Raw genomic sequence first — 23796 nt, 5'->3', positions numbered from 1 at the left:
GTCAAAGCCATCATGGAATAACCAGGAAAAAAATCTCAAAAGTCTTAACCTAAATGACACTCAACCTTTGCCTCCAGGCAATCTGTGTTCCAGTTCACGTACATCTTCCGAAGAAGTGGCAGATTCTTGTTTCATTTACATCCGCCTAAATGCTGCCAATTCCAAACTGCTATCAATGAAAAACCTTTTTTAAATTGACCCCATTTTCTTATGGCGTACAGTGTCACAAAACGAGGCAATCATTTGATAACTTAGCCATCAGTCTAATTTCAAGCCTTTAACTGTCCAAAATATTCTGGATACACCAATGTTCCTTCTCTTGCTACAGAAATAATCCACACTGACCCTGCTGACGGGCCTGTGGTTTTGTAGGTGAGGAATCAGAAGCCTGAATTATGGGGGTAGGGGTGGGAAAGAGAGGGCCTGCCTGCGACTTTAAGAATACAGCCATATTAAAAGTCTCCATTGTTGTTTAATGCCGGTATTATACAAACTGAGCAGGGCAGGCAGGCTCCAGCTTGCCTTCAGGAAGCACAACACAAACGGTGACCTTTAAATCCGAGCTCAAAAAAGAGCACGCTCCAACCAAAGTTACTGGAACCTGCCACTGAAGGTAATACTCTGCAATATTCTCCTCTCCCTCCCCTCCTAACTACAACATAAGTCTTATCAACTTGCAGCAGCTTGAAAATACGGCAAAGGTTCGGCTACAATTACGAAGCAATGCATGCGGTCGCCTATCGCTGAGCAATGCCCTAACACGGGCAAACCCTCCCGAGGAGAGCAAAGCTACCTTGCGGGGTGAAATCTTCACATGCCAGCGCAGACGGCTCCGGGACAGGCGCTGCAGAGCGGAGGAGGAGGAGGAGGAGGAGGAAGAGGAGGAGGAGCAGGAGCAGCAGCTCCGACGCAGCCAGCGGGGCCCAGTGATTCGGGATATTCCACACAGACAACGACTGCAGGGGGATTCCAGAGCCCCTCCTCGCCAGGGGCCCCCTCTAAACCAGGGACCGGCCGTGCAGAGGGGGCTGGCTCTGAAGCTGGAGGGCTTTAACCCATGTTTCAGTGGGCTGCCACTTCACGAAGTTAATTGCTCTTCACTCCCGGGTGAAAGGAGAAGCCGCTCACCTCCACTTTGGAGGATGTGGTAGTGCCAGGTGAGCCTGCAGCTCTGCAGCCGCGGAAGGGATCCGCCACAAAACCTCTCTCCTGGCAAGAAAAGTCGGCCTTGTGGGGTTTTATTTTCATTTCTCGCTGCATATCATCTGTGTTCTAGTCCTTCTTTTTTTTTTTTTTTTCCAAGTTTGAGGCGTGATTTTTTTCTTCCAAGTCAAGTTTTGCCTTTCTAAGCCTCATCAAGTTAAGCATCTCGTACAAAGAAGCATTTTGTTCAAGCCAGAAAACGAAATGTCAATTTAAATGAGAAAGCTGGAAGTTTATTAGGTAATAGCCAGTGAATGTAAAATCATACATTATGTATGGTTGTGATTACTTCTATGTAAGGTTAGAATCCAATCTATGGTCTGATCTCAGTATTTATTAATGGAAGATTTCTGTTTGTTCCTGTTGCCCAGGGGATTTCATTTTCTTACTAGATTGTTGGCTGTTTCTAAATAAAGGCTCTGGTGAACCCCAAATATTGGAAAGGTAGGGATAAATCAACAAACACTTCACTTGCCTGGAGAGGAACTTGGGGGAAAAGCATACCAAAAGACTAAAAAATTAAAATACTGAACATTGCCCCGAAATGTTGAATGTTAGCTGCATTTGGAAAGAAAGCATGCCCGTACTTGTTAATAGCAGTTGTAACACTTCTACTGTAACCCAGCTGAAAATAGTGGATTGCAACAGGAATGGGAGCTTCTGGTTTCAAATAAAATTCACACAGATTATCTTTCCCCCATCACAGCTCCATCAGCATGGGTTCCAGTTTATTTCTATTAGACCCAGTTCAGCAATATTTTGAGATAATAAAACAATTGGTTTTCCTCTTAATTAATATGCACTCAAGTCTGCAAATCCCGTTAGCCTTTCCTGGTTACTGCATAGGAGGTAAAATTCTAGAAGATACTGAGTCAGAAATAATCAACACAGTAATTCAGCCACAGTTTCCAATGACAATTACAGCAAATCATAATTGTCTACAAAAATTGGTCTACAGCCTGCAGTAGAGGCAAAAGATTTTGTGCATTTTATCCTAAGTTGGATAAAAGTTACAAACGAGTAATCCTCAGATAAGACTGTTCTGAGACAAGGCACACAAACGAGATCAATTGCTGATGCTGCTCTCGGACATCTGAGGTACCACCGCAGTTTCCCGTGAGAGCTTGCTCAGGTACAAGAGGCAGCAGAGGCACGAAGACGACTGCAGCGCCAGTGCAAACACATTGGCCAGAGGCCTTTGACTTTCGGAACTCAATAGCTAGATCATGTACCTTTTTGCACAGAACACAGTAGGGAAGAAAGGTTGATCTTATCCACCAACCTCAAGCATTCCTCACTGCTATAAAAAAAAAAAAAGGTTTTAAAATTTAAGAAAAACCTCATAATCTATTATTTTACATTTTAAAATAGCTCAGATTTTGTCCTTTGCATATATAAAGGACCACTTCCCCCAAAAGAATTGTAGCCTTTGTTATTTAGCCCTTGGCAAAAATTGGGGCTGATTCTCACCAGATGCTCATTCATTTTCTAGATCATATAGGAAACCAAATGCCCCATTCTACTGAATTAATATGAATATGTTGCATAATCCACACAGCTAGAAAAGAAACAACTAGTTCAGTTTCTTATCCGATATTCAGAAAATACTGTCAAAAGTATTTTGATCCCTTTCATCACAGAACGCTTTATACGGCTTACCTACTTTCTTCACATCTGAAATAGTTTTTCAGATCAATATTAAGGGGCTGCTGATTCCTTTAAAAATGCAGTTAGGTGTATCTGCTTGCTCAGAGAAATCCTGAATGGTACCAGTTCTCATTATTCTGGCTTTCCATCTCTCAAATTTAGAGCTGTATTTGACTCTCCCAGTGTCTGTACATATACTCTGACCTTATGCTACTTCTAAACCCTTCCCTTTTGTGCCTAAGTACATTTAGTCTTTAGAGATTATTCCACACTCATAGCATTCATGCAGATACTGAGCTATTCACACCCAAATTTTACAGGAGTGCTTCGCAGTGCTAGAAGCAGATGTACTGGCCTGCTGCTTTAATCCATTTCACCTTGCATAATTTCCAGGCAATAACCTTATATCCTGAAGTGAACCATAGGATATTTCAGTAATGAAACAGTCTGTGGTTATAAAGTATTTAAAGACATTTCAGTGTCACTTAACAAGGAAATATTTAGTCAATCTACTACTATTACAGTAACGCTCAAATTGCCATCTGGAAGACCCAGATTCAAAAATCAGTCTCTGGATCCCAGGCTCGGCTCACGAAGGCTGAATACATTGTAAAGAAGATGCAATTAGTCTCCAGGGAAAGGCTTCTGCAGGCTGTCATTGGCTATGCAGCATGCAGCACACTCACTCGGGTGGATAAAAATAACATATTGAAATGGCAGCTGCTCAGCAAAGGAAGAGGATTTGAGCAGGGATAAAAATATACCTTAAAAAGAGGGGGAAAAAATGCCTGTCAAAAGCATTCAAAGGTAAAACTGAATGACCAAATCAATAGTTAAGATTCACCTTTGAACCTCAAGCAGGAAACACTATTTCATATAGCAAGACAACCCAAGAACATAATTACTACTGTCCTAAACAAATCCAAAGCTAGCACAGTTAATCACCTCAGTCAAGAAGTACATACTATGAATTAATTTTGTTAAATTTTGAAGAATTCCTACTTATAATTTTATTACAGGATCGAAAACGTGCTGCACTGAACATATCATTTAAAGACAGAAATTATTTCCAACAGAGGGTTCCAAACTGTGTCTGGTATCTTTTATCATGTCCATACTGTAAGTTGTTTTGAAGGTATATTTTAACATAGTACTTCTTTCTCTTGAGGTCCATTACAATACGAAAGGGAGTGGTGTTAGTGTTGTATACTAAACTCATGTTGAGTCAGTATGAAAGCCTCTCAAAGACTCACAAGATAGCAGTGAGACCTATTAGATCATCTAAATTATTTTCATGCCATTCTGAGATTGCTCTCTACAGTATGTTTTATTAGTGTCTTGCCCAGGCTATTTTTAAAGTCTCAAACCCAGCTTTTCCTTTCTGAGTATCCAACTTTAGTTTAAAAGCATTTTATGCACTGAATAACCCATTTAAAATGCAAAACACAGAACTACTTATGGATCTGCTTATTTAACTGCAGGTGTTTGAAGTGGCAAGCAAGATTTGAGCTGACAACTATAATCTGTAATATTTTAAGATTCCTAGATTCAAGGTTTTTAAAGATTCCTTCCAATCAGTTTAAATAAAGGTGAGGCAAGAAGAGAAAAGTGAAAATAGGAGACAGAATCTGTGTTAAGATATAATCATACACCAACTGATACAGATGGGGGGAAAAAACACAAAAGGCTTGTGATCACATCAGCCCTTCTTCAGACTTGACTTGAAACGTTTTGCACCAGCAAGTCACAATTTTTTTTCCAGCTCTACCAGTTCGCTTAACTAAAGGTATTTCCTCGCCTTACAAATCCCGCCCTACTTCCAGATGACCGCAGCAGCTTTACCACAACCCGGTAGATGCTAGTTTGAATAAAGATCCATTCCTAAGTATATTACAGCAAATAAGTTACTGTATTAAGTCTACTGTGCCAGATAAGCAGCAAATTCAGTGTATTGCATATTTCACTATAAGCAAACAATGGTTTTGCTGAGGAAATCCTTGAAAAATGAAACTTCACAACAAAGTATTTCATGTAGGATCACTTGAATTTTTCATGTCAGTGACAGTACAGCCGTGTCACCTTGGGTTGTTATCTTGCCAGATTTCAGCAGCTAAAACCTGGGTTTGGCCTGCCTGACAATTGAATTGAAGGTCTCAGGGCAAATCCCAGGTGCTGCAGTCAAGTAAGGGCACCTGATTCTTGGTTCAGTATACAATGCTAGGAGTACAGCATGTTGCCAGACAGCATAGAAAATGAATGAAAGCTATTACTACTTGTCATTAATAAAAGCCTGGCCCGCCACCACATAAGCAGGTTTTGTAATTCTTTAATACTTTTATCTACATCAAGCTCTCCCTGTCATTTCAATAGGAAAATGTATTTCCTGATGTTTCTCATCACCCTGAACTGTTGCACAGTACTGGGGATGTGAAACACAAGCTGCAGGTCAGACCACAGTGAATGCAACAAATGCCAGTTACTGCCAGTTTATCAAAGGTCGGTCTTCTGAGCTGGAATCACTATTAAAACAAGCCAGATTTCATTAACACCACAAGCCTTGATATCATAAGAAATTTTCTTTCAGAAACCACAAATGCAGATTCGGGTTTTTTTAGTGGTCTCATGACTGGTAACAAAACTGAACGCTTAGATAACAAGCATAAGTAAGAGTTTGACTACTTTTACTTATACAAGTAACCATCGAATTGAAATAGATTACTCATTATACAGAAAAAGAATAAGAAAGTAGACTTCTGAATTGTATATCATAAGCAGTTTCTATTCAGATTTAGATAAAATATGTAGACAATACTTTGAATACTTTGTAAGTTGAGGTATTTTCAAAGAAAGATTACTTTTGGGAAAAGAAAAAGATAAATCCCAACTGCAAGTCAGTTCAACTTCCATTTTCCTTTCCCAATGGTACAAAGAATTCTGCAATTCAAGGCAGCAACAAAAAGAGAGGTAAAGGACTAAAAAAAAAAAAAAATGCTGAAATACTCAGTGTTCTCAAAATGACATAGATAAACCTAATTCTTCCCCAAGACAGAAAGAACTATGACTTCAGCAGGAAAACACTACTAAGCAAAAAGTTAGTCTCACTGAGCTGCACAAGATTCCTGAAGTTGATCATTTTTACAGGCTGCACACATTGTATCTATTAAAAAAACCACTGGCAACTTAAACAAAAGATCAGCTTATGTTTGTGTTTCACATTGTTTTGTATAAAGACAAAACACACTCAAGTGCTCATGTGTTGCAACAGCTTCATCTAGAGACAACTAAAAAAAGGCAGCCTACCCGAGCTGACTGACATGCATTAGGTGCACAATGTCACTTTACTTTTCCTAACCAAAACTGAAGTTTCTTATTCTAAGCAAACACATCTACCCAATTATTTACTGTAGAAAATAGTCTCTTTCTAAATTTACCTTTCAGTGAATCATTTTCAGCCCTCATTATGTCAATTAGCGAGTTCTCCAGTGAATGCATATCAAAAGTCCTTGTGCGATCCTGCAAGTAAATACAAAGCCAGTTCAGGCAACACAGCATCAAACGGAACCATCTGAAACATAAAAACTACAGCAGGATTAAGTAAAAACACATACACTACTAAACTCAGTCAGATATAGGAATATTAAACATTAGAATATTCTTGAATATGAATCTCATCTATATTTATCATAACCAATCATTTAAGAACACCAATATTTAGTTTGTATTCCTTGCTCTACTGTTAAACTTTGTTAAAAATAATTTCACAGTTAGGAAGTAAAGATCATGTCCTGGGAGACAGAACTGCAAGGAGAAATCGTAAAATAGGTATTTCGGTCCAAAATTAAGAAAATTCCAGAAACACACAGAATTTCCTTCACCTAAACTACTACCTCAACAACTGAAATAATCTAATTCTGCACAGTCAGTTCAAATTCTGCATAATTATAAAGTCTTCCATACAAGCAGTATGTCTCAAGTACCTTACTGTTTCATTATCTGAAGCCATTTGAAATATACTTACCAAATATTTCTCCATATTAACCAAAGCCATCAATTAATGCATGCACAGTTCAGACTTTCCCAACTAAACCAATAAATTCCCCATCTTACAAATCTGATGTTACAGTACCATAAGACAACATAAAATATCCTGGCACTGCATGATTTTAATTAGCAAATTCAGAATAACTGAAATTATATATAAACTTTGAAATCTTTACAGTATCATGAGGCTTTGGACAACGTGGTCTAGTGGAGGGTGTCCCTGCCTGCAGCAGGGGGGGGTGGAACTAAATGATCTTTAAGGTCCCTTCCAACCCAAATCATTCTATGATTCTATGATAAAAGGTCACTAATGGAGGCAAAAAAATCACTCCTGTTCCCAAAATTATTCACCTATCCATGTTATACATTTGGACATTTGTAGAAACACTTGGATAGAATATGTTAATCCACCTTGAATTTAATTTTTCTGTGTCCAAGAACTCTAACATCAGTTCTAAAGATTTTATTTCATTCCTGTTCTAAGAGATTCACCTCTGAACTGACATCAAGCATGGAAGTTATCTGTTCAAGAAAGAAAGCAAAACGTGAGCAATGCAAGACAGATATTTACTCTAAACCGCTTCTCTACAACTGTTGTTATTACAGCAGCGAATATATGGGGTTTGTCCCTAACTCTAGCTGTGAAGCTGAGATTTCTCCAAAGCACACAGACCCAGCTTTGATCATTTTTAAAACCAATGGTGAAGTAAAAAACGGTATTGCTCAAAGACTGTTGTGTATCAAGTTATAACGTGCTTTCCTTCCAGCGATGAAGTGCTAAAGCAGTATTGATTGCAGTGCTGCAAGAGGCGTTCTTTGTATCAGACAACAATCAGTCATCTTGGACTTTAAACACCTAACACTATTTTAAGAGCAAGAACCCTCTAGTTCCCGGAGTCCTGATCCATTTCTAAGTTTGAAAGTTACATTCTGACCACTAAAAAAATACTATTTTTGAATGAAATTTTCTGATATTTTTCCTCTCTTCAGAATGGTTTATTACTGACACAGAAAAGGTGAAGTATTTCTACCCGGGTGTGCTGCATTTCAAATAGCATTAGAAAGACCAGAGTTTGGAACCATCTGCTTTATTAGTCTAGCCCAATATCAAATTTGCTATAAAAAGCATAGTGCTGCCCTGTCTCTCCATAGTATTTATTTCCTTGGTAATTTATATTACAAGGTAATTGGAGTACTTCAGAGAAACTCTCACAAGTATTTAAATTCTGTGTTTTACTTTCACACATGTCCTACTGGTTTCTTCCTTTCCTAGTAGTATTTAGTTTATTATTTTGGTTTATACATTACTAGTTCATAATTATTTCAAACTCTAATTACACTAACATACCTTAGCGGGATTGAGTAAAAGTCCTTAGGTCTACATCCTGGAGTCATTAGTATCCAACAGCTGTGTAACTCAGGAATGGATGCTAAAAGACAAGTCTCTGCATTTTCAGCAGTCCTCACAACCTGACAAAAATAGCCTAAAACACAGGTGGGAGCATTTCTGAAAACGTGACATCTCTCAGTAGCTACTCCTTCTTCCATCCCGTATTGTGGTTCTCTGTGTGGAATTAACCTCAAGTCCAACCCACGAAAACAGCTACAAAATTCTTATTTCACAAAGTGCAGACCCTCAGTAGTTCCAAGTCATTGTTGAATTTGCGGCACTTAACATTTCAGTTGTCTGAGAGACATGAAGGGAGAAACCCAAGCCGAGTAATTTCCAGTTTATTGTGCTGTGTATGCACTGGCGTACACAAGCCCAAAGATAGTCTCTTCTCTCTAAAATGTCTGTGTTGGGTTGGGTTGAGCTATAGCAATGAACAGAGGGGTTTGCTGCAATGGTAAATTTTTAATATTGAGAACAGAGAGTGTAAGCATTTGAGAAAAAAATGGAATTGAACTGTTTAACTGATAGCAACACCATGTTCTCCAATGGAAGCTTTTTGTGGTGAGGAGTTTATAGTTTTCCCCTTCTAAGTGAACCAGCTAGTAGTCTGTCACTTTTGTAGTCTAAGGTCCATAAGCTTCCAATCATACTGCAAACACTTTAAAACATGATCCTGCAGACCAATACAAAAGATTAACTGGTCGTATTCCTACCTGCAACTATTAGTAATCACATAAAAAGGAGGACTGGCTAAAACACGGCCCACGTTCATACTCCAGTAACTTGCCATAGCAATGGAGGAGAATGCCATAGGCTGGAGCACCCTCAGACTCTGATACGTTACTATTTCTTGCCTATCTTTCCAACAAAAGGTCTCTGTGCTGAGCATATCTAATCATCACGATCAATTCCTGGTGCTGAACTGTCCCAGCCTCAACACCCTGGGGACGATCAGTCTTATTCCTGGGTCGTTTGAAAGAGTTTGCTCTTCCACATCTCTGCTTATTAATGAGAAGATAGCAAACCACATTAAGCACAACACTAAGAGCTACTACTACTCTTACATCAAATTTAGATATATTCCTGAAATTAAGGTAGCAGTCCAGCTTTCTGGAAATGCCGAGTAATTCAAGAACGTGGTATATAAGTAAACCTGTATACATCTATCCAATGAAAAGATATCAGACATGTATGTCCTAAATAAAGACCAGCCAAAATGTCATGCTGAACTGGTTTGGAGGTTTGCACAGTGCTTATTATAAAAGAACTCAATTAATTTAGCTGACTATTTGTGCTGATACTAACAGGGTCCACACTGCTAGAGAAAGTCACCATTAGTAGTTTTTTAGAATTTTTATACAATTTAAAGGCCTTTTATTCTGAGACTGCTCTGAAAACAGTAGCACAAATTTTGCCAGTCTTAACTTCCAAGATGGCCAGCACATTTTATCAGAAACATATATTGTATCTGAAATATATATATATTTAGGTAATATATACCTAACATAAAAATAAAGACTGATGACAGGTTAGTGGTAGTGGCCATATTGCAGAAGAAATGTGAAACTATACATTTAATTCCATAACATCAAAAAAGCTGTAACACACAAGATACTGATCATTAACTGGTAACTAAATGTGAGCTGATCTCAGATGAGTTATAAAGCATGTAATCCATGCTGTACTTAGCAAAAAAGTGATGTTTTCTTCAAGAGACTTCATGTAGAGAGAATTAATAACAATATGGTGGTGTTTTTAATGGATCAATTCACAAAGTTACAGTGCTTTCCATGGAGCTGGATTACTTGCTGTATACTTTTTTATTCATTTATAAATAAAAGATGTAAGGGTAATGACTACCCTGGAATAAAGCAGAGTGTATACAGTTCAACAACAAAGTAAATTAACTACAGCCTAGTATTATTTACCCAGGTTGATCACAAGAACTTGGCTTTACACGAGTTTGTTTAGGGCATCTAAAATTTTGCTTTATCAGAGGGCTCAAAGGGCACACACACATTTATCCTTGGGAAACAGAACTGAGGCAGAAAAACATCAGGTTGAACACAAGGCCACCAAAAAAAAAAAATCCACCACAAACAAAATACTCCAACAAAACCAAAAACAACCAAAAAGAAAGAAATCAACCTGCAGTCTTAATGCATGACTATGTTTAAAATGTCACCCAACATTTCAAAATAAATTCATTAAACATGATTTTGAATAAGCAGTATTGTTTTCACAATAATATACAAGAGGTGACAGCCAGCAGATCTGGTTAAAAGAGAGCTATTGAGACTGTAAATATTCTACAACAGCAAACACAACAGTTTTGAACTATACAGTGGCCAGCTCTACAGAAAAATAAAATTTTTATTCTACTACTGTCTAGAAATCATTTATAGGCATGTAGAGTGCTCATAATAATGCAATCTCCCTGTTAAAGAATAGAGAGTAGAACTCAGGGCTTCATGTCACAACTTTGTCACTGGATTCATACAGCGGGCACACCACTTCACCTCAGTGACTACGGTGGTTTCCCCACTAGCACCCAGATTATTTTAAGTTTAGAGGTCTTGTAAAAAATTGAGCCACTTATAAATAGGTAATCATTAAATTCTAATTCCTATTCCAATTTTATTTTTCAAAGTCCAAAGACATTTAATTCCAAAAAAGAAGATCATACTTTGTACTTAAAAATCCCATACCTAAATTCTCTTGCACATCAGCAAAATATACATCTAACTGAACTATTAAAGTGCAGACTCATTAATCTGCACTCACAGCATTATCACCTGAACAATGAAGATCCCAGAACTGGAGTTTCTATTCAGTGCTTCCCACGATGGGCCTCCCAGTGCTAAAACCCCAAACTGTACAAGTAAAGCTTGGCAAGGTATGAGCACTTGCTGGTAGCTAAGGCTGTGCCTAATCTTATAAAATATGATTTCTCTGAAGACTGAGGCATCAATAATAATGCAAAGTATGCCACTGCATTAAGCAATTTATTGAAGGTGATTAAGCAGTATTTATGGAGTAGGTACAGTTGTAAAACTGGGGCTTATTATATATTTAAATATTTGACAAACCAGGATACTTGAGAAAATTAGAACACTCACATGTTCTATGCTACCCTCATTACAGCATGGGAAGCCTGAAACTTTCCAAAACCTTGTACATATTTCCCACAATTAAAAAGCCTTGTGTCTCAGGCAAAGTAGATAGGGAGAGGCAATATTGTAGGCACTAAATAAAAGTTCCACGTTTTTCTTTTAATTGCGAAGCAAATTTGGACTCGATTATGCTTCTGGGTAAGCTTCTCCTCCTTCTCACCACCCTGAAAATGCTGTATTCCAGCTCCCAGTCCAGTGAATTAAAGGCTTTGAATAAACAGGTTTTTCCTGGAAGGATGTTGCTGTATGCTGCCCTGATCATCTTTTGTAGCTTCACCAGGGAACAATAAGAAAAAGCTGGAAAAGTTAAGTGACGCATAACATCGGAGTTTTTTGGAAGGGCGCACTTCTGGTTTAGTCAAACTTGACCTTTTTTAAGTGTTAGAAATTACAGACCTTTATAAAAATTTCCAGTAACATGTCTGATTCTATTTTAGCCACATATTAAGTTTTTTATGTGTCTTCTGAAATTACTTTCCACAATATCTTGTGTTCTCAATCTTTATGCTGGGCTGCTAAGTATGCAATTTTCAAAGCAAAATGCTTAATAAGAGTACTCCTTTTAATCTTAGGAAAATACAAACATAATTCAAATAGCTTCTAACAAAAGCTCTCTTTAAAAAGAAACCCTGAGGTCAAAAACACACAGGAGGGCCAAAGCCAAAGTATTAACGTCAGTAGTAAGTTTATAAAACAAGAACAGTGTTAACTTCCACAGTACTTAACTTGTGCATGTCATACCACATTAGAGTGCTTCTAATTCCACAGATCAGTAGCTGTGGGGAACAGCATACAAAACACTAATTACTACACAGCTGATGTAGTTATAGAAAAATGGGTGAACAGACATTTAAAAATCCAACTTCAAATATTTATTCTGTTTTAAAATGATAGCTTGAAATTTCTTGGAATAATTGCTGTTGTTAGAATAAAAATAAAATTCTGCAGAGCAAGTAGTCTCATTTTATGCAACCAGCTATCATGATTTATGAAAAGGTTCCTCAAAAACAAAGAACAAGTATTAAAATAAAGAGGCATGGTAAAGAAATTTATTTGCAAAATTCCTTCAAGAGGAACGATTGGCAAATGCATTTAAGAGGTTATTTTTTAATTCCAGTTCCCCGTGATTTTGTTTAACACACTTCTTAAATCAACCCATTTCTATGGGCAAACAAATCATGACGTATAGCTCAGAATTAAAACACATTCTGTAATCACGTATGTGTTTTCTCAAACATTTCATATCTGCCTGGGGGAAGAGAAAGTCTCTCTGGCACAGACCCTCAATGGATTTGGAAGGGGTTATATACCTGGAAACTAGCCACTGCAGAAGAAAGGAAAAAACATTTTGAACAAGTGGATATAATGAACTGCTCTCATGTACAAAATTCTTTGAAATGGGCAGTTCTTTTCAAGCCTGATTCCAGGAAGAAACACAAATTATTTTTAAGCAATTTTGCAGAAAGCTGAACACTATTACTTAACTTGCTTGAGTCTTCAAAGACCAATTTAAAAAACATTGTCACGCATTTGAAGATGGGATCTGGAAACCTGGAAATGCCTATCAAAGCAAGATTTATGCATTGCATAACAGGCAGGATGTTCCACTCATGAGGAAGTGCAAGTACATAGCAAAAGGAAAGCCAAAACAATCTTGAGGGCAATGCAATTACTGAGCACTTAGTTTGTCAGTGCTGCTGGGAGAGAAGTAAAAGGAATTATTTAAAAAAATCAGTAACTTTGTAAGATGCAATAGTCACAGTCAAAGCGTTTTTGTTTATTAATTCTCAGGGAAGACTGTTATAGCCAAAAGACTTTTTTTTTTTTTTAAATTCAGGAACCATTTTTTCATTTGGAGACCATTTCCTTTTCAAATGAACGCACAAAGAACAATGGCTTTTCTCTTTTGAAAAGATCTTTGAAGGGGGAAGCCTGCCCAGTGGCTAGAGCACAATCTCAAAACTTAATTTCATTAACAGATCTGGTAACAGTCTTCTCTGACCTTGCTTCCAGTTCCATCTCTGCAACAAGAGGGTCCTACAGATATGCTACTTCTGAAGTGTTATGAAACAGAATTCCAAATGAAAAAACACTTAGAACAAAAAGCACAATGTTTTGCATGCAGCTCTCAATACCAAGCAAGCAATCATCAAATTGCAAGATTATCAAACAGATCACCACGGTATTTTCCTTTATCTGCGCCATTTGGAATGTCCACTTCATCACAAGCGTCTAAGGGCCATGGGTAGAAATATTTGAAGTGAGCAGCAATTCACATTAGTGGCTTATAGGGGCATTATGCAATGTTGTCCTCTCCAAAGAGGAAACAAGCACTTACACTTGGTTACCCTAAGATTTCCATCAAAGCATAGACTTCTGTGTATCACCAAGCTTTGGAGGAGAGAGAACCTTTGAGGGAAAAAAGTGATCCCCAAATATTCGCAATTGCTGGTTTCTATCTTGCCTTCTAGAGAAACTAATTTTCACTAGACTGCAGCAACACTTGTTAATGATTTAAGCAGCAAAACATAAATATTAAATGAAAGGGATAGTTGTATCAAGTTACTCCATTATGTTGCTGCAGCAAAGACAGCTTTCAATTATTTCCTAAATAGGAATCTAAGAAGATTCGAGTAACAAAATAGCCTTGGTCCAGTACATGATTGCATCATCAAGGATACTTCATATATATATGCATAAACACAAATATACAATAAACTAAACTCCTTATTTCTGTTTTGAGTCAGACATACAATCAGCATAATCAAGAAAAAATAAAACGACATCAAAGGTCAAATTTTACATCATTTGTTTCCAGCAATTCAAAAATTCAGTATGCTTTCAACACACAAATAACTAAGTGACCAAAGGAGTTAAAGATTTTACACCAAAAAAAAGTTATAAAAAGCAGTTGCCCAAGATGGCTTCAAAATTAATCAGCATCTTTCTAGGTCTGCAGTGCTGAAGTCCTGTTTTGCTGCCCTGCCCTTTTTTTCACAGAAGTGATAGTAACAGACTGGAAAGCACTTCACTCCAACACTTTCCTTTTTTTGGCATGAAGAAGTGTCAGACTTGGTCTTGACATGTACAGCTTCATCTTAGTGTTTATGTAAACAGATACCAACATGCTACACAAAAATTATTTCTTTACCACCATCAAAATACGTGTGTCTGATATTTTATGTTTGGAACATGACCCAGAAGTCAAGGTTGACTTTGCCAATTTCCTGAAATTTCCTTGATGTCAAACCAAGCACATTTCTATGACTGCGTATATATTTGGGCCTTATAAACAGCAGCAAGGACACACTTGATCTTATTCTGTCACTCTGAACATCAGCTATGTGTCAGGTTACAGAATGAATTAAACTGTGAGCCCAGCCTCGCTGCAGTGAGGCTGAAAAAAGACCAACTCCAGCTGTGTCCCTTTTTCTAATGGTTTCAGCATACAAATTTGGTATGCTGGACACAGCTTCATTATATTAATTACAAATCCTGACATTAAAATCAATTATTACTATGGATTCTAAATTTACAAGGGCTCTACCTGACACTGAATCAGCTAGTAGCTCTGCAGTAGAAAAAAGGTCTCTAATGGAAAGTTATTGCCAGCAGCTGCTCTGTTGTCAGAAGGCTGCACAGGCAGGCCCTGCAAACCAAACAAACTGAACAGTTTACAAAGAACAACTAAAATGTTTCCTGTGTCTGAATCCACAAAGTCATTACTAAATGTATTTCTATTTCTTTAGGGTGGTTTACAGCATGAGACATATTGCACAGTTTTTATCTACAGATCTTTCAAGTTATTTTAAAGTAGGTCACCCTGGTTCTTACAGCATGGCTAGAAATACTGCAATAATTTTGAAATTTTTACTTTTGCCCTCATTTGAAGATCTTGAAAAACAATCCACTAAATGTAAAAGAACTCTTGGGTTTTTGGATTCACCCTAAAGTTTACAAAAGGAATACACACACATAAAAGCTAGATTTAACTAGTGGTCAGATGAAGAGTACTTCTGTTTTCATTTTTACTGCAAATTAGGTTCAACATTATACAGTTCTTTTCAAATTCATAAAAAGTCAGCCTAGAAGGAGAGGCTGAACTGCCACATGACCTGCCTCATGCCAGGATAAGGCCATTTTAAAATATAGGAGACCACCAACTGAAACTCATCTGTATCTATTTTTGGTGATGATTTAAATGCCTGTAACCAAAATTTGCTGTCATTACTGAGGAAAGCAAACTGCATTGATTACCACTGTGTAAAACAATCAGTTTCCAAGAAATGCTACAAAAATTATGTTGCACTACAAGTCCTTATGATGTTGTAAAACAAAATACAATCACTCAATACTTTTTCTCAGATGTGGTATCCTCAAATACTTCAGAAGGCCTCAGATCTTTCATACTTCATCAGGCAGCACTTTTTTCTTTACTCCCTTATGTAGATGTACTTGCTACTTGTAATTTGTTCAGCTATTTCTGAATCTAAGTATTAAGCTGAAGGAAAGTGGCTAATACAGATGTCTGGTGGGCAACAGATACTTACATGACCACCACTACGACAAAAAAAACCCCACGATTCACAGCTTGGACCAAATTCACACTATGACATTTTCAGTTAACCATGTATGGTTTTTTTAGTTGCAAGCCCAGAAGTCATACAGTCGGACTGTACTGTTCAACCCCCCAACCCTTTCCACGGCATTTTAATGCACTTACATGTTATTTTTCTTATGGATACAACAGAGTATGCTCACCTGAAAAGGAAAAATGTTGTCAGCTCTATTCAAACTGTCTTCCATCCATGATTTTGGAGCAAAGGCTGAGCTGGGTCGAGCGTATTTCTGCAACTGGATATGATTACTTGCAAAATTCTTCTTTAAGGGCGAGATGGAGTTCAGGGGCGTTATCCCTCCGTTCAGTCCCCTGCGGTGGTCTCGACCTTGGGACCCACCCCACCCACCGTATCCACCGCCACCAGGGCTCCATGAAGATGGTGTAGGCGATGGACTTTGGTAGCTGCTCCATGGAGAAGGTGGCTTGTTAAGATTATTAGCCAAATGAGGCAATTGATTAAAAGCAGCATTTCTATGTGTGAATGGAGGTGGATGAGGACTTGCAGGAGACCTTCTCTGTTGCTGATGCTGATTGTGATGATGCTGAAAATGAGGGTGATGAGGGTGGTGTTGAGAGAGGGGTCCGATTTGGGGGGAAAAGCTACCACCAAAGCCAGGGCTGACGTGATGTGGAAAATTCTGAAACAGCAGAGCACCATTATTAGCTGAGGCAGCAGGGACCCCTCCCTGGTGAAAAAAACTTGCATCTTCATTGATTATTGTAGAAGAAGAAGGAGCTATAGCTGCAGACCAGTTACTAAAACCAGTCAGAGAAGATGCAGTGGATGTCAAGGGCTGCGTCGAAGTACCTAGCCCCGAAGCCTCTTGATAATCAAATGCTGTTAACACCGGCGATTCTATTCTTATTTTCTCCTTTCCATTGCCGTTCTCTGAAGAATTATCGCCCTGATTTTCTTCAGTTTTAGCTTTCTCAGGTTCAGAGAGCATGCCTGCTTCCTGACTTTGACCAGGGGAAAGCTGCTGTTTTTCTAGGGACTCTTGCTTTTCCTGTTGCTGAGTTTTAGATTTTTCTGACCCCAGAATCTCATCCTGAATATTATGGGCAGCTGGAGCAGGAAAGAGCCAAGCTGACCCAGCACTACTGCCATTGGCAGCTGTGTTATTATTTATAAAAGCAGCAGGGCTGGGGGTTGCATTTTGATGATGGTGTGGAGGCTGCAGATGTGGATGAAATCTGACTGGAAAAGCTGACTTATTTCCAGTGTTGTTTTGCACTAACACTCCAAACCCGTAATCCCCCATTTATTATATTTAAAGGTTTGAATCCTCCCTATAAGAACAAGTTGATGTTTAGTGTTTACCTCGTCCTGTTCTGAGGCAAGATTAGCAAGTATCCTGATTTTAGCTAGATATTCCAGTTTCTCCCTCCACGCTATTTATTTCAGAGTTAGATGTTCGGTTTTTTGCAAAAGATAGATCTCTTCAACTATTTAAATGTGTCAATTTCTGTCCGTTTCCTTCCTTTGGCCAGGAGGAAGGGAAAAATAATTCTTTGGTTCACAAAATAAGAGGTTTCCTTTTTCTAAAGGAAATGCACAGCAATGAGAGAAAAAGCTTCTGGGGAATAAGGATAAAGAGATTCTAACTATCCTGTTTTTTTCCTCCTCAGCAGCCTTGACTTGCCCATAAATGAGTTAAGAGGGAAGGAAAAAAAAAATATACAATGACGTCTGGTCCCCCGACCCCTTGGCAGCAAAAAATAGATTTAAATCTGGAATAATTTAATACATCTCTATAATCTAATATATATTTGTGTCCTGTTCAAAAAGAGTCTTTGCTGTGGGTAAGGGAAAAATTTACCTCAGGATCTCAGCATTCAGAAGGGTGAAAAGGAGTGAGTTGCAGAAGAGGCTTTTTCCCGTGCTGCTGGGTTTAACCTATTATATTTAGTAATAATATACACTCTGTGTGCGTGTGTGTGTGGTTGTTTAAAGGGGTAAGATCTTATCTCAGGAAATTAGTATTCTATGTGAGTTGGGTGGGGAGTGAGTTGTGCAGGAGAAGGGTGGATTCTTGATGCTGCTCCTTTTGGGCTGGGTTTCTGAGCTCGCCAGACTCGCTTCTTATTTACGATCCAGTATTTGCGTGTCCTTCATATGAGTCCCGGCTGTCCGAAGAGGAAGATTTTCATCTCAGAAATCAGCATTCAGTGTTCGGGAAAAGGGAAGGGAGGGGACAGCGAGTTGTGCAGGAGGAAGGGGAAGGAGATTTCTCTTGCTCCCGCTGCTGCTGGGAGGGTGGTTTCTGGTGCGGGGCTCGCCTCCTTCCACCGAGATACGTGGGTTCCCTGCAGACGAGCGAGCCCCTGGCCAAAAGGCCGCCGGGATGTGCGTGTCTGTGTTTTTCCTCCTCAGGGACTCGGCATCCAGCGGGGCAGGGGCGGGCGGCGCAGGCAGGCTGGGCTCGCCAGGCCCGGGCTCTCTGTGGGGTGCCCCCGCGGTGTCCCCCCTCCCTCGCAAGAGTCCTGGTGTCGGGGAAGGCAGGAGGGATTTATTTGTTTTTTTTTTACCTCAGGAGAGGAGCAGCCTCCGGCAGGGAGGGGAAGGTGCAGGCGGCGAGGGGCCGGGCTCCTCTCTCCCCCATGGAAGGTGTTTAACCGGTTCTCCCAAATCGCCCGGAGATTACGGGACAGGGTCTCGGCCGCTGGGCGCAGCGGAGGGGGGGCCCGGCGGACTAACCGGGACGCGGGGTCCGGCGGCGGCGGCTCCTCGGAGCAGTCCTTCCCCTGCTGCGCGTCTTCTCGGCTCCAGGCGGGCTTCCTTCCCCCTCATGTAAACCGGCCGGGCACCGGGAGGGTCGCCGCGGGGGACGCTGCTGCCGGGAGGTGCAAGGAGGGGGGAGGCTCCGCGGGCGACAGCGACGAGGGGGGGGGGAGGGCTGCCGCGACACCGGCGAGTCGGGAGGCGCTTCGGTAGCCGGCGAGCCTGGCCGCGACGGGTCCTCCGCGCGGAGCCTCCGCTGCTGCTGCTGCTGCTGCCTTGTTTTGCCTCCTTTTCTTTTTTTCTGTCTCCTTCCCCTCCCCCCACCCCCCCAGCGGCCGCCGCTTCCTGCCTCGGTGCCGCAGCCGGTGCCTCCCTCCTCCCCACCCGGCCGCTGCCGAGCCCCGTCTCCTCAGGACCGAGCTGCCGCACGAAATGACAACCAGCTGGAGGAGGCAGCGCGGCACTTCCGGTTCGGCGGCGGGCGCGCCCCCGCCCCGCCCCCGGGCCCGGCTCCTCGGGCGGAGGCCCCGCCCCGCCCCGCCCCTCCGGCTGCCGCTTCGCGCCGCCATTTTTGGTAGGGGCAGGGAACACCCTGACTGGGGTGGCCACCTTTGTTTTGGGCACGTCGTCCGCAGCTTGGTAGCCATCTTAAGTAAGGGCAAAGGGTCAGACGGATACCGACGGGGCGACCATCTTGGACCGAGGAGTGCAGTTCCCGCCGCCAGCAGCCATCTTTGTGCAGGGCAGATCGTCCTCCTCGGCGTAGGGGTGGCGGCAGGGCCGGGCCCTGACAGGCCGGGCTGGTCGGGGATGCTGCGCCGGTGTCTGTTCACGTACATTCCCTGCTGTAATAACGTCTAAAAATCAAATCCTACCCGAAACGGTGCTTGTTTGTAACACCTTTTGGCACCCAAGGGCTGAGGCCCTTCAAGTGAACCTCACCCTCCCTAAACTGCCCTGGCCTGGGCCACTGCATTGGAGCCATCTCCCAGGTGGAAGGGAGAGTCAGCAAAATCATGTAACAAAACGCTCAGAGGGCAAATTCTGTGGAGAAACTACCACAATATCTGACTTCTGCTTGGTGTTTAGCTCTTGAAACATGGAAATCAGATACAATGACAGAGGCTTATACGAAGAATAAGTGAAAAACAGGGAGTTTTCTGAGATTGTCAGTTGAAAGTCTTTTCAAACTCCAGCTCACTTGAGTATTTTAAAGGCCTTCCCAGATAACTTCTGTTACATTGGTTTTTAAAAAGGCAAAAAAACCTACTTGGTGAAAGATAGAAAAAGCTAGACGTGAACCAATACATGGGAATTACTCGGGGGGGGGGGGGGGGTGCTGCAGGCCCACGCTGGCACTAGGGAACCGCCGCCTGTCCCACCAGCCAACGGGGATTTTCCTGATTTCCAGCTGTATTGATCAATGCAGGGACAGGAGGTTTGATCTGTGAGAGCCATCAAGTCTCATCTTTCGGGATGATGGATGAGGCCATTACAACATTTTAAGCACCATAAATAGAGGTGTTTATGGGGAGGGGGATTACAGAGCCGCCTTTGCACTCAAGTGCAGCTCTCGGAGCTGGAGTGGTGGTGGGAAGAGAGGATCTTTGTTGCATTACTCTGGTATCTTGAACTTCCCTGTGGCTCATGTAGTGCCTCTGACACCACCATACCTCCACCTCAGCCTGGTGTGAAAGTGGTGCCTTAGTACGGGATCGCCCCAGCGAGAGATTCTGTCCCAGTAACCAATATGCAGGCCCGAGTTTCTAGTTTATTGTAGGAAGTTCTGGATTGAAAGCAAATGCATATTACAGCAAGTTGTACAACATAAAATATTAATTCAGCATGTATTTTATATAGCTCTGTTATTTATTAAACATGTAGTGATTATTACTTCATCACGCATAGCAAATCTGTGTAAAAGCAATGGTTGGTTGTCCCCAGCTGCCAGGCATACAAAGTGAAATTCCAGTTTTACTTCTACTGCGGTTACCGGGTACCAATGCCACACTTTGCACATCTGATTGGGTTTTTGTATATACAGTTATGTGGTCTACAGGCACAACCATGGGGCCAAAACTGACGTGTGCTTTAAAATTTATTCTTGCAAAGGAATGTGGATTGTTCACAAGGAAGCGTGAAAACTTTTGTCTACTACAGATCTGGTTTGTAAAATAGTGGGATGGGTGCCCTTTTTGCACATCTACAAATTAAAATATGTAAATAAAATATAATTCAAAATTAAATAACAAAATATAGTGAAATTAAGATAGCTATATGTAGATACAGCAGTAGAAAAATCAAGTGGAAAAGGAAACACGCAGAAACATTTCCTGAATAATGCTTATTTAGTAGTGGAGTGTCCGCTGCTACTTCCTCCAAGACTCTTTCCAACCTACTCAGTCAACTGACTGTAAGTTTGGATGATACAGATACTTTTACCAAACCCAGTATTTCTCAACAGTTTTATTAAATAAACTTTTTTCTTTGCAATTGTATATACCTTGTTTCCACATGTGAAAATAGACTTGTTTACATATGGTGAAAACATAATTGTGAACATGTAATTAATGGGTTATAATTTCCCCTTTTGTTTACTCTTTGCAACCTATGTGAGCCCATCTGATATTAAGTATTACTTTCCTCTGTGTTTTTCTAGTCATACAGTGATTATTGTCATCATCATCACCATCAGATTCAGGGTCAACGAGCACTTCTGTGAAGAAGCTATGAACCTGGCTCCAGCAGTAGATTGCTATGACATGAATTGTTTGGGAAAGACTGAGTAGATGGCCTTAATTTAATTTCAGGCACACCCTTGCAATGCGTTAGGGTAGATGCAGATCAGCTAGAGTGATACAAGCAGAAATTCCAAAATCTGACTTTAATCACTTTGCTTGACAAACGTGGTTTGCTGAAACCATGGGAGGTTTCCTAATGGCTGACATTGTGATGGTATCAGCTGCCCGGCGGGATTTGTGTCATTTTATTAAGCCCCTTTGAGGAAAAAAGCCTGAACAATATACAGGGATTGCAGTTACTACATTTGGTTGCAAAGAAGAACAAATCCCTAAAGAAAGTGAATAGTGTCTATAAATAAAGTGCATTTAACAACCTGCGAGGCACTTGCCGCTTTGATGACTGGATGACGTAAAGAGCGTCTCAAATAATGTGTCTGAGCTTTATTTGGAATGCATGAAAACCAACAGGATTTTTTTTTTTTTGTCACATAACTTTTACAGAAACTAATCATCAAATCAACTACATGATTAGCTTAAAAAATTGTCACACATTTTAAAATTAATTACTTTAAATAGCAATAGAATTTCATTTGCCACCTTCTTTTACAGGAGAGAATCTTCCTTTCCCAGCTGTCTAACACTGCAAAACCAAGCTAGTTTCCATGGAGCGATGAAGATACTGTTGTTGCTTTTCATTACCGGCACATTAAAATAGTGATGAGCATTCCTAAAAACCTTCTTATGGCTCGAATTCAACATATAGCTAGTGGTATGAGGAAGATTTCTTAAATCACTCAAGCCACAAGCTCAAATCTTTGCATAGTCAAATCAACCCTTTATCATGTAGCAAGTGACATGCTGAATTTTCCTGTAGCTTGTACCATGACCTAACTTTTGGATGAAACTTGAAACATAAGATTGAAATAATTAAAAAAAAACCCCAAACCAACCCTTGGGTATCTAAATAATATGAATCTAACTAATTTAGATATTTAATCCTAAATTTCCCTTTTCCTCAACAAGAAATATCCAATGATATTTTCAATGGGAGGGAAGAGGGAGAGTTTCCTCTGTCACATTTGCTCCCATAGAGCGGTGAGTCAGTGCCCAGATTTGCTGCCCCATCCACCAAACAGGTACCAGCACCTCAGTTGTGATGTATCTAACACCGCTCACCTGGAAGAGATTTCAGGCTGAATTACACTTGAAGTACTCTTAGTCATTATGGTACCTTACACTAATCACTATCAGAACCTAATAGATTCATTTCTGGAAGCAATTTAGCTCTTCTGGCTACCTTACAGGAGAGGATTCCCCTGGCCACTCCAGCTGACATCATTAGGCAGCTTTAGCTGATGACTGCCAGTGGCACCGTGCACTAAGCAGGCTCCCTCTGAATCAATCTCCAGGACTGCAAACCCCTTGACAGCCTCTTCACTGTGAGACTAAATCACAAGTGGGAACATACTGCTCTCCTCTGAGGATTAGATTTCTTAGCCTGCTTGTATTCTGACAGTCTCACCGTAACACATCACCCAGTAAGTGCTCTATTGTGACTCAGGTCACAGGAAGAATTGAGGATGGCTGAACTGGTGTAGAGAAATCTGCTCACTTTTTACTCAGAAACAATCTTGTGATCTGCGGTTTGCTTTCAACCCTTTGGTGTTACACACCCAATGAAACACAGCAAAGGGGAAAATCTTCACGGCAAAACAAAACAATTCTGTCAGGTGGACCACGTAGCCTTGGTAAGGTCGTATGACCCATAAGACATGGAATCATTAACGGTAAGTTAATAGAATTAGCTCACAGATAAACTAAACCTGAAAAAAAGGAATCCCCATGAAGAAGCCTCTCCAGCTCAGTCACACCACTCATCCTGGGAGACTCCAGGAGAGCAGATGTGCTGTTTGTGATACACCCTGAGTGTTAACAAATCAAGGTCCTATTGAGCTAAGAAGTGGAATGACTTACAGAGCTTAGAAGGAACTCCTTATGGAAAATGCCTTGCCAGCAACCCTCCTTTTTTTAAAATCAAAGGACTGTCAGCTCTCATGCATCTGCTGATTGCAGCTGTCACAGTGTCATCTGGAAAGAAAGGTGAACCCTCGGTGACTCAACACATGAACTTCAAACATTACCACCACACACACTGCTGATTACCAAAACAGCAGACTGATGCACCTAAACGCTGCGAGAATTCAAGTCACGCTGCTGTACACTTAAAGTCATCTTCTGCCTTAAAAAAAAAAAGG

At 40.5% G+C, this 23796-nt stretch overlaps 1 protein-coding gene across 3 annotated transcripts in view; it reads right to left on the bottom strand.

Annotated features, from left to right (window-relative positions):
• CPEB4 (cytoplasmic polyadenylation element binding protein 4) overlaps window positions 1-19225 on the bottom strand; it is a 44365-nt gene extending 25140 nt beyond the window's left edge. Inside the window, exons 1-3 of one of the 3 annotated variants that reach the window (XM_075766802.1) lie at window positions 18608-19218; window positions 16219-18205; window positions 6282-6363 (exon numbers count right to left, since the gene is read on the bottom strand). In XM_075766802.1, coding sequence (XP_075622917.1) covers window positions 6282-6363; window positions 16219-17340 — 1204 coding nt within the window. In that variant the 5' untranslated portion in view covers window positions 17341-18205; window positions 18608-19218. Of the gene's footprint in view, window positions 1-6281; window positions 6364-16218 lie in introns of all 3 variants that reach the window. The other 2 variants (XM_075766804.1, XM_075766803.1) reach the window with 2 other exon arrangements.
• Between the last annotated feature and the right edge of the window lie 4571 nt (window positions 19226-23796).

This window comes from Balearica regulorum, chromosome 14 (assembly GCF_011004875.1).
Source record: "Balearica regulorum gibbericeps isolate bBalReg1 chromosome 14, bBalReg1.pri, whole genome shotgun sequence".
NCBI lineage: Eukaryota > Metazoa > Chordata > Aves > Gruiformes > Gruidae > Balearica > Balearica regulorum.
Note: the sequence above shows the minus strand (reverse complement) of the source record. Positions and strands in the feature narration are given on the sequence as shown.